At 29.6% G+C, this 9452-nt stretch overlaps 1 protein-coding gene across 2 annotated transcripts; it reads right to left on the reverse strand.

Annotated features, from left to right (window-relative positions):
* Window positions 1-472: 472 nt before the first annotated feature.
* Window positions 473-2236, reverse strand: LOC124917222 (helicase-like transcription factor CHR28). Of its 2 annotated transcripts, none has more exons than XM_047457696.1 (4): window positions 2086-2236; window positions 1161-1645; window positions 846-1064; window positions 473-733 (listed from the first exon to the last, which is right to left on the reverse strand). In XM_047457696.1, exons 3-4 carry the CDS (start codon window positions 1053-1055, stop codon window positions 623-625), a joined length of 321 nt encoding a protein of 106 aa, XP_047313652.1. In that variant the 5' UTR covers window positions 1056-1064; window positions 1161-1645; window positions 2086-2236; the 3' UTR covers window positions 473-622. The 2 variants fall into 2 exon arrangements, with proteins under 2 accessions (XP_047313652.1, XP_047313653.1); XM_047457697.1 differs by lacking the exon at window positions 2086-2236 and adding an exon at window positions 1749-1845.
* Window positions 2237-9452: the final 7216 nt, after the last annotated feature.

Raw genomic sequence — 9452 nt, forward strand, 5'->3', positions numbered from 1 at the left:
TATAGTGCTATATTCAGCGAGGAAGAGGAAGACGACTTTGAGAATCATGACGAGTTTCGCTAGTCTTCACACGACACCGACAGAACTTTGGTCTTCTCTAGAATTTGAAAAATGTTTGTAGGATAAAACAGGTACACTATCATTCATCATTGGCTGTAAAACTTTGAAGACTTGATACTTATTTTTATGTAAGCAATTTGTATTCTTATTTATTGAAGAAGAAAGCATGTATGTGAGTTCATTGATTTTATGAAAATGATAACTTTTTTACTCTATTAATATTAATGGTTAACATTTTAACAAAATTGACAGCATTTATTTAAAACCTACAGATAATATCACAGCTTTTCCCATTCAATAAGGAAATTGGCATACGAGTAAAATAATATAAGTTTGAACTATGTATATTGAGCAACAAGAAAAAAATAATAACTTAAACATGACTACCTTGCTATATACATCTTTTAAGGTGCATTTGATGGGGACTAAAAAACAATTCTAAGCATCAAATGTAGCCATTATAATTAACTTTCAAGACAACATGACTAATGTGCTTTCGACTTCTTTTTTTCTGCCAAAATAACACATTCAAAATATGATAAGTGAAGACAGTTGAATAATATTACGTTCTGCCAAGGAAAATGTAATTGAGATCTTCCACTGTTAGCCGAGTTGCAGATGCACCAACTTGATCTTCACCAAAGGCAGATGCAACCATTTTCCTCTTCTCGTCCTGTGAAATAATAGGTTAAGAAGCAAATTATTTGAACTTCCAAACCAAAACAATCCCAAATAGGAAAAAATCTCAAATATGATGGGTTAAGAAAGCACATATAAGAAGTTACCTGGAGAGTCAAAATCCGATCTTCAACCGTGTCTTTAATAGTTAGGCGAAATACTGTAACTGGCAGCGTCTGTCCAATTCTATGAGCTCTTTCAATTGCCTGGTCTTCTGTAGCTGGATTCCACCACAAATCCAAAATGATAACTTGACAAGCAGACACCATATTCAACCCAAGGTTTCCAGCCTTTAGTGACATCACCATTACCACCATTACCGTTATCTACAATGTAACAATTGAATGCATACGATTGAATATCTATTTCACAGACATCAAAATATTGATTGGTAAGAAAATTATTGAAAATTGTTCAGAAACCTCAGCCCTATCTCTTGAAACCTCCCATAAAGCCTCCTGAATTCTATATCAGACTGGTCCAGTGCATGGCCAACCAAATCCAACATGCTTGTCCACTGAGAGAAAATTATTGTCTTTATTGGTCTTCCAGCATCAGAAGAAGAACTACCCAGGTATTGGATCTTCGGATCATCAATCATTTCAGAAGGCTCTGTCTTATGACGTGATTGAAGAATGTCGAGAACAACCTTTATTTTAGCTGAAGTGAAATCGTTCTTCATGACATTAGATGTCTCTCGAAAATGGGATTTGTCCACAGAATCTCTCTCAGTTTTTTCTGAAATACAATTAATTAAGGTAGCTTTGGAGAATACTCTGTCGGTACTAAGTTGCTTTTTGCATCTAGGGGCAGGACATGTGTTGTCATCTCCAGTTAAATATTCTGAAACACATTGATAGCAAAATATATGCCCGCATACTGTTACAACCGCATCCTCAGGTGAATCCTATAAAATAATCATAAGGCAAACATAGTTTTAGGGAGAGGGAAAAAATTGAAATTATTATCACTCTTAAATAAGAAAGCAATGATAATCAACAAATTCTCACAATGCATAAAGGACAGATAGCCAAAGACTTCTCAAAATGCTTGTACACTCAAAACCACTCCCCACGCTCAACTCCCACGCCTACCCACGCCCAACGCCCAACACCCACCCCCCACGCCCACCCCCCACGCCCAACGCCCAACGCCCACCCGCCACGCCCACCGCCCACCCCCCACGCCCACCCCCCACGCCACACGCCACACTAAACCCTAAACTAAAACTCTAAAAGTAATCAGGTTTTAAGCATTCAGGTTTGTTCAGGTGAACCCTAACTAAACATTCAGGTTTGTTCGGCATTTAGGAATAGAACGAGAAAGGAAGAATAGAATGTGAAAAACCTGAGGAAGCTCAGCGTCGCCGGGGTTGGCGATCGTCCGGCTGGGGCTTGGGCTCGAGGGGGAGTCGGCGATCGTGGGAGTCGAGTGTTGTCGTGCGCAGCGGATCCCGGCTTGGGAGAAGAAGAAGGGGAAGTGTAACTCGGTCGGGGGAAAGGGAAAGCGGGGAAGAGGAAAAGAAAAGAGAAGAAAAGAAAAGAAAGAAAAAGAAAAAAAAAAAGAAAAAAAAATAAAAAGGTTATTAAGGGTAAAATTGGAAAAAATTTAAAAAAAAGGTTAAAAAACAAAAATTTTATTATGGAGGTTAAATATCAAATTTTCCTTCTTTTTAGGGTTATATTATCAAATTTCCCGAGTTTAAACTTGACTAGGGTTTAGATTTATTTAGTTTTCTTTAAAAAATCAAGTTTATTAATATTTGTTATTAAAAATAATAAAATGCCAACAACAATCACGATAATAAAATAACATTTTTTTAGGCTTAGTTCTTGGTTCGTTATTTAAATAACTTAGGGGGAGAAAATAATAATTATGGGTGATGATTTTAAAAAAATAATGATTTTTTTTTGGTAAAAAGACCTAAAGAGTATTCATATATATAAATAAAATAAATAATAATAATTTAAAATAGAGTGTATTTTAGTATTTTGGTTAATGAATTGATTGATTTGATGGATGAGAGAGGGAGTGATGTGATAATTGATTTTGTTGGGTTATTTGAAAAACCTAAATAAGAACAAGGCCTTAATTGACTACATGTTATTCTTATGAAGAAAAAAAAAAAAAGATGAGAATATGGTTTGTTTTAGGGCTGCAAATGAGTCAAGCCTACTTGCGAACTGATTGGTTAAAGTTTGACCTTGATTGATCTCGAGCCTATATTTTTATTTATTTATTATTAAAATTTAAAATAATTTTTTTTTGTTTTCTTTCTCTTTTCAAATGCATAACAGGCTCAATCATATTATTATATTATATTATTTAAAGCAAAACTTTAATTTTTAATGTATCAATCTAAGTGACCTTTAGTCTCTTTTTCTTTTTTCTCTTTTCGTCTTCACAATTTCTTCTCCATTACATCTTCTTCTTCACCATTTTATCTTCTTCTTCACCATTTCATCTTCTTGTTAATTTTCTTATTCTTTTTCACCATTTCATCTTCTTCTTCTTTTTTCTTCACTATTTTTCTTTCACTTATTGATAATAGATTGATTCAATTTTTCATATTATATTTCATTTACAATATTTCTCTCATTCATTCATAAGACTTATAGGTAAATTAAAATCTATCTATTTTCACTTCTATTATAGATAACTTTTGTATTATGAGAAATTTATACTTATATGATGAATATAGAAAAACATTATTATTATTATTATTATTATTATTATATATATATATATATATAAAAGCTTAAAACTATATTAGAGAATGGATAAATATAGAAATATTATTATATATAATGATTTTCAATTTATGTTAGAGTTGGATTAATGATAAAAAAAATGCGTAAATAAGGATATAATAATTATTATATTATATATAAGATTATATAATATTGAAGGAGATAAAAAAGATTATATATTATATAATATTGAAAAAGATAAAAAAAATTAATATATTATATATATTAAAAAGTAAAAAAAAAAAAAAAAAAGGTTAGTATATATATATTATATATAGAGAAATGATTAGGTAAGGGAATTTGGTGATGAATGTGGTGAGGGAATGACTTGGCATAATCTCGCTGAAAAAATCAAATAATTTCTCTCTTTCCTCCCACTTTTATATTTTCCAACCAATGAATGAAGGTGATGCCAAATCATTCCCTCACCAAATTCCCTCCCTCTATCACTCTTGATTATATATAATATGTTGAGAGAAAAAATGAATTTATAAGATTAATTATATATTATAATATATATATATATATATATATAATTAATAGATTTTAGTAGTTAATAAATTCTTGTTATATTGCACTCAAATAATTTAAATATATATAATAATATTTAATATAAAACATGTCTAATATTTTTTTTGGGCAATATTTACATCTTAATGTATAAATTAAATTTTAGATATTTTTTTAACATATATTTTTATATTAATTATTTATAAGCTTAAACATTTCATATTATTCACTTCATGTAAATACGTACATATTATACTTAAAGAACAGATTTATAAAATATTAATATATTGAATGTTCAAACAATTTATATTATTTTGTATTTTAATTTTGAAATTTTATATTTTATAATTTTGATTAGGAATGGTGGTTTGATGTTTTTGGAGTTTAGACTATTATTTTTGAAATTTGGATATTTACAATTGTTTCATATTTTTATTTTAAAATATTATGTTTTAATGTTAAATATGTATAAAAGTTTGATATTTTTATTTTAAAAATAAATTTTGGTTTGAATTCGAGCTTGAGTTTGAAAATTTAATTTTAGTTTAAACTTTTCGAGTCGAGCGAGCTTGTAGGTTAATAGTCGAGCTCGAGCTCAAATTTATAAACTCGTTTGAACTCGAGTTCAAGTCGAACTAATAAATACTAATTCGAGTGGAGCTCGACTTGACTCATTTGACGCATTAGTTTGTTTTCTTAAACTATTCTAACAAATTTCCACTTACATCACAACCAATAATATATTATCCAACATGCTCTTGTTTAAAACCATCTTTGGTCCACTCAGAAATCAATTTATATATGCATTTTTTTTATATTTTATTTTTAATTTATAAATTTTATTTTTAATTTATAAGGTTAGTTGATATATATATTAATTTTATATTTATTATATTAATACAATATTATTTTAATTAAATATATTAAATTTTATGAAACTAAAAAAATGTAATTAAGTTAAAAATAAAAAATGTTATTAATGATATTTTATAATTCATTATAAAAAGATCCATGACAATTTTTAAAATATACTTCTTTTTTTTATGAATATTTGAATAAACGATTTGATTGTCCTTCTAAATAAAAAAGTGTATTGGTTACTTGAATTCTATTTAAATTTTTATATGAAACTAAATAACTAATTGTATAATTTTGTTGAATTAAACTATATATATATTTATTTATTTTAAATTATAAAATAAGATCTTTATATACAAATATATTTTATTATAAATTAAATTTCAAAGACAATTTTTAAAATATATAAATTTATGCTTTATGTTTTATTATTAACATAGGATCTAACAAATAAAAATATTTATATCTCTACACAAAATTTTATGATTTAAAAAATAATTAAAAATTAATAAACATGATGATTATTACAATTATTATTCCGTCCCTGGTTTGGGTTATTTGTGCAATTTTTTTAAACATTTTTAATAAATATATTTGTAACATCTAAAAATTGACTTTTGAAAAATAATTCAATCTTATACTTGTATTCCCATAATTTATCTTACTCTCAAATTTCGAGTGAGATTAAAACCAAAATGATAGGCACGACAAGAGTAATTTTTTGATCGTCGATTTCATTGAACTTTCTTTAATTTATTCTCAAATTTCGTAAAATAACAAAAAAAACGATTTTCTTGAAAGTCGTCTAGTCTAAAATGAGGCGAGGTGAGGAATTTAAAATAGGGTTCAATGAAATTAATAGACTATATTAAACTTTTTTTTAGAGTCGTCACTTATATACACTCATTTTTTACATCCGAATTTATAACTATTAAAAACTCCGAGCCAATGAAATTATTGAATAAAAATTTTTTACAAGCTCATTGCACATGATTAAAAATAAATAATTATTTCAGAAATAAAATTTTATCAACTAGTGTAGACACTCATTTTCACTCCCTAATTTTATAGTTTATCTTTTTAATAAATCTCGAGTCTATTGTCATTTTAAAATTCATATACGGATTCACTGCACATATTTTTAAATTATGTTTTGAACAACTGAGATTTCAAGCATAATTAATTTTGGAATTTTAATAAGTTAAGGTGATAACTAAGTTACAAATACTTAGGACTATTATTATACTTAGTATATTTTAAGTGTTTTAATTAATTAAAATTACCTTAATATTAAATAATAATAATAAAAATGTTTATTATATATATATATATATAAATTCGTTAATTAGCTTTTTTTTTTAATTAGATTAATTAGTTAGCTTAGAAAGTTAGTTAGTTTAAGGATTAATTAATTAGTTTTTTTTGCAAATTAATATATTAGTTAGTTAGTTTTTAGTTTGTTAGTTAGGATGGTTAATCTGGATTAATTTTAATAATTAATTTATCATTTAACAATTTCCATTTTGTACGGATTCTTGGAAAACCGTGGGTGAGGAGGAGAGTTCAACCGAAATTAAGAAAGGCCAAGATTCATTTCAAAATCAAGAAAAGGCTAATACAATTCAAGAAGGACCATTTCGAAATCAAGAAGGTGATTCCAGCTCATTTCAAAATCAATGTCAAATTAAGGTATAAGTCAAAGTCAAGTCAAGATTAAGGCATGAATCCAATCGAGGAATCCAACCGGTGACTCAATGAAAGACCCGATCGAGAATGAAAATGGACCTCCTAAAAACTTCTAGCCATGAATCATGAAGAAAGGAGGGAAATGACTTAGCTATTTTGAATTCAAATTCAAATGGCTAAGTAATGAGTGGTAAACCAAAACAAAGCCAAGTCATGATGTCATTCTCAATTCTCATTGGCCCGAAAATGACACCACATCTCACTTTGATGACATGTCAAATGAAGAGCTACGCCACATCATAAAACCAAGAGTTTTCTCTAAGTTTTCACATAAATTATTTAGATAAAACTCTTGATAAACCTCCCTTTTGACTAGGTAGGTAGTTATAAGTGGCATGGGTCTTAGATTTTCTCTTAGTCTCCTCTACATAAACTAACCTTAGATCATTCTAGAGACACACTTGATCTTTCATTCTCCACGCCCCTAGGCTGCCCAACTACACTTGAAGTGCCTCCATTTTCATCCTTAAGCAAGAACACCAAATTAGTTAGGTTTTTGTTTCAAAAGCTTTTTGCTTAAGCATCCTTGGCATATGAATTTCGATCAAGAACTCCATTCCAATGTAAGGATTCTTGATCCCTTTTGTTTTTGTCTATTACATTTTGCAGTTCAATAAAAAATAAATGCATGCTTTGTCTTTCAATTTCTTCAATTGTTTATGATTCTTGATTTTCAGTTCTTGGTTTAATTTCTGCATAATAACATTGCATAATATGTAAATAATGTAAATAAACTAAGAAAAATAGAAACTTAAACAAAAAATCAAAATCATTTAACCAAAGATCATTTAAAACTAAAAAATGACCCAAGAATGGTCATTTCAATCATGATTGGTCATATTCTATCGAACATTATGATTGATCATGCCACATGTCACAAGTTGTTATCCTTCATGAACAGATTTTCCAGGTATTTGTTACAAACTGTAATTACAAATTATCCGACGAATATTATGAAGCCACGTGGATGCTAGAGGATAATTGGATGAATTATTTTAGGTTTAGTTATTAATTTCTCTTTTATCTGTAATAGCCCTTGAACTTACTTTACCTTTTCATTTTGGCCCTTGTCTGTTATGCCAGCTATCAATAAGTTGTAACTGAATCTATCTGGGTATTTATACTCGGTAGATTCCTCACATTAGGCATGTATGTTGAATGAAAGAGCTTTTGGCTCACTTTTCTACCTTTCATCTCCTTCATTAGTTATCTGGCGATTGTTCTCCATCCTTCTTTCTCTCATCTCGATCTAAAAACGTATCATTGGTATCAGAGTTTACGTTCCTCACGATGGTCGATATAGGACATCAATCGAAAAACAACTCCCTGCGTGCATCCATAGCTTTTATTAATGAAACTTTAGACAAGATGCGGAAATGGATGAAAAGTAAAGACGAAGAACAATCGCACTTACTATATAGTAAGGGAAGATCTGAACGTCAAGAAGATTCAGCTAAAGCATCCAGAATAGACACAGTAAGGGAAGACAACCTAGAAAATCTGCAAAAGAAGCTACAAGGTGAGACAAAATGTTGTATTCCTCGATTTGAAGGTGCTGATGTTCAAAAATGGATCATTAAAACAGAAGAGCATTTTAGATCTAATCAAACTCCTGCAGAAAATATGATTCAAATGGCAAAAGAGAAACTCATGGGAGAAACACGTAAGTGGTTTATCTCTTATATATTTTCTAGAAATGCAGGTATTGCCCTAACTTGGACAGAGTTCAAAATAGCTATTCATAATCGTTATAATCCAACAATACAGTCAGAGAATACGTTAACAGAATCGCGAGCTAATGAAAAGGTCAGTGAAATTTATGCTGAATTTGAAAGTGAAAGGTTGGAATCAGATTTGAATCGACAACTATTTAGAGTTGAGAATTTAAACAAACAAGTTGAACTCGTTTCAGATTTTCTGAGAGTAGATGAATCTGATCTGCTTAATAGGGAACTAAATGTCCAACAAAAAGGAGAGAAAATTGTCATGCATAAGCTCAATCTTAACCTAGAGCTAAAACAGAAAACAATTGGCATTCTAAGGTGTTATGAGGACGAATACATCAATGAGGCAAAACTACCGGAGGTTAACTTTACTTACCAAGGTGATTTGATTGAAGCTGAATGTCAAACTATTATATCCGTTCAGAAGTTTTTTCAAGTGAGACATCGTCACAAAATGAAGCCGAAAAACAACAAACGAACTAGACGAAACAGCAGGATTAAATTGCAGCGATGGAGCCTTACAGTAGAGAAAGATGTTTGTTCAAAAGCGATGAAAACTTTGAAGGCTAAAGGACTTAGCCTAGAGACAAAGATTTGGGATCCATTTGAGAAGAAATAGGAATGAAGAGAGTGAGGATAACTGGATAACCCGCAAGAGATATGAAGAAGATGATTAGCTTGGAATTATTAGATCTCAATTTGAGGTTAAAAGGCAAAAGAAATGGTGAATGGTAGGGTCTATGTCGTGCTCAAGTGGTACTGCAGAAGAAATTTATACACTTACACGTCATGGAAATTGAATGAGGGCAGAGAAATTGATAGCAGCAGGGCAGGGGATTTGACAACACAAGCTAGCTGTCAATTTAGGGCATCATATATTTTTTATTTTATTTTGTTTAGCTTTGCAGGCTAGTGACTCCATTTTGAGGGCTTATTTAAAATTAAAACAATTTTAGCCGAAGAACAGATTGTTACATGAATTCGCCGGGACGTCGAATTTCAGATGGAGAAGGTATTGTTACAAATTGTAATTACAAATTATCCGACGAATATTATGAAGCCACGTGGATGCTAGAGGACAATTGGATGAATTATTTTAGGTTTAGTTATTAATTTCTCTTTTATC

The sequence above is a fragment of the Impatiens glandulifera genome, unplaced genomic scaffold (genome assembly GCF_907164915.1).
Source record: "Impatiens glandulifera unplaced genomic scaffold, dImpGla2.1, whole genome shotgun sequence".
In the NCBI taxonomy this organism is placed as follows: Eukaryota; Viridiplantae; Streptophyta; class Magnoliopsida; order Ericales; family Balsaminaceae; genus Impatiens; species Impatiens glandulifera.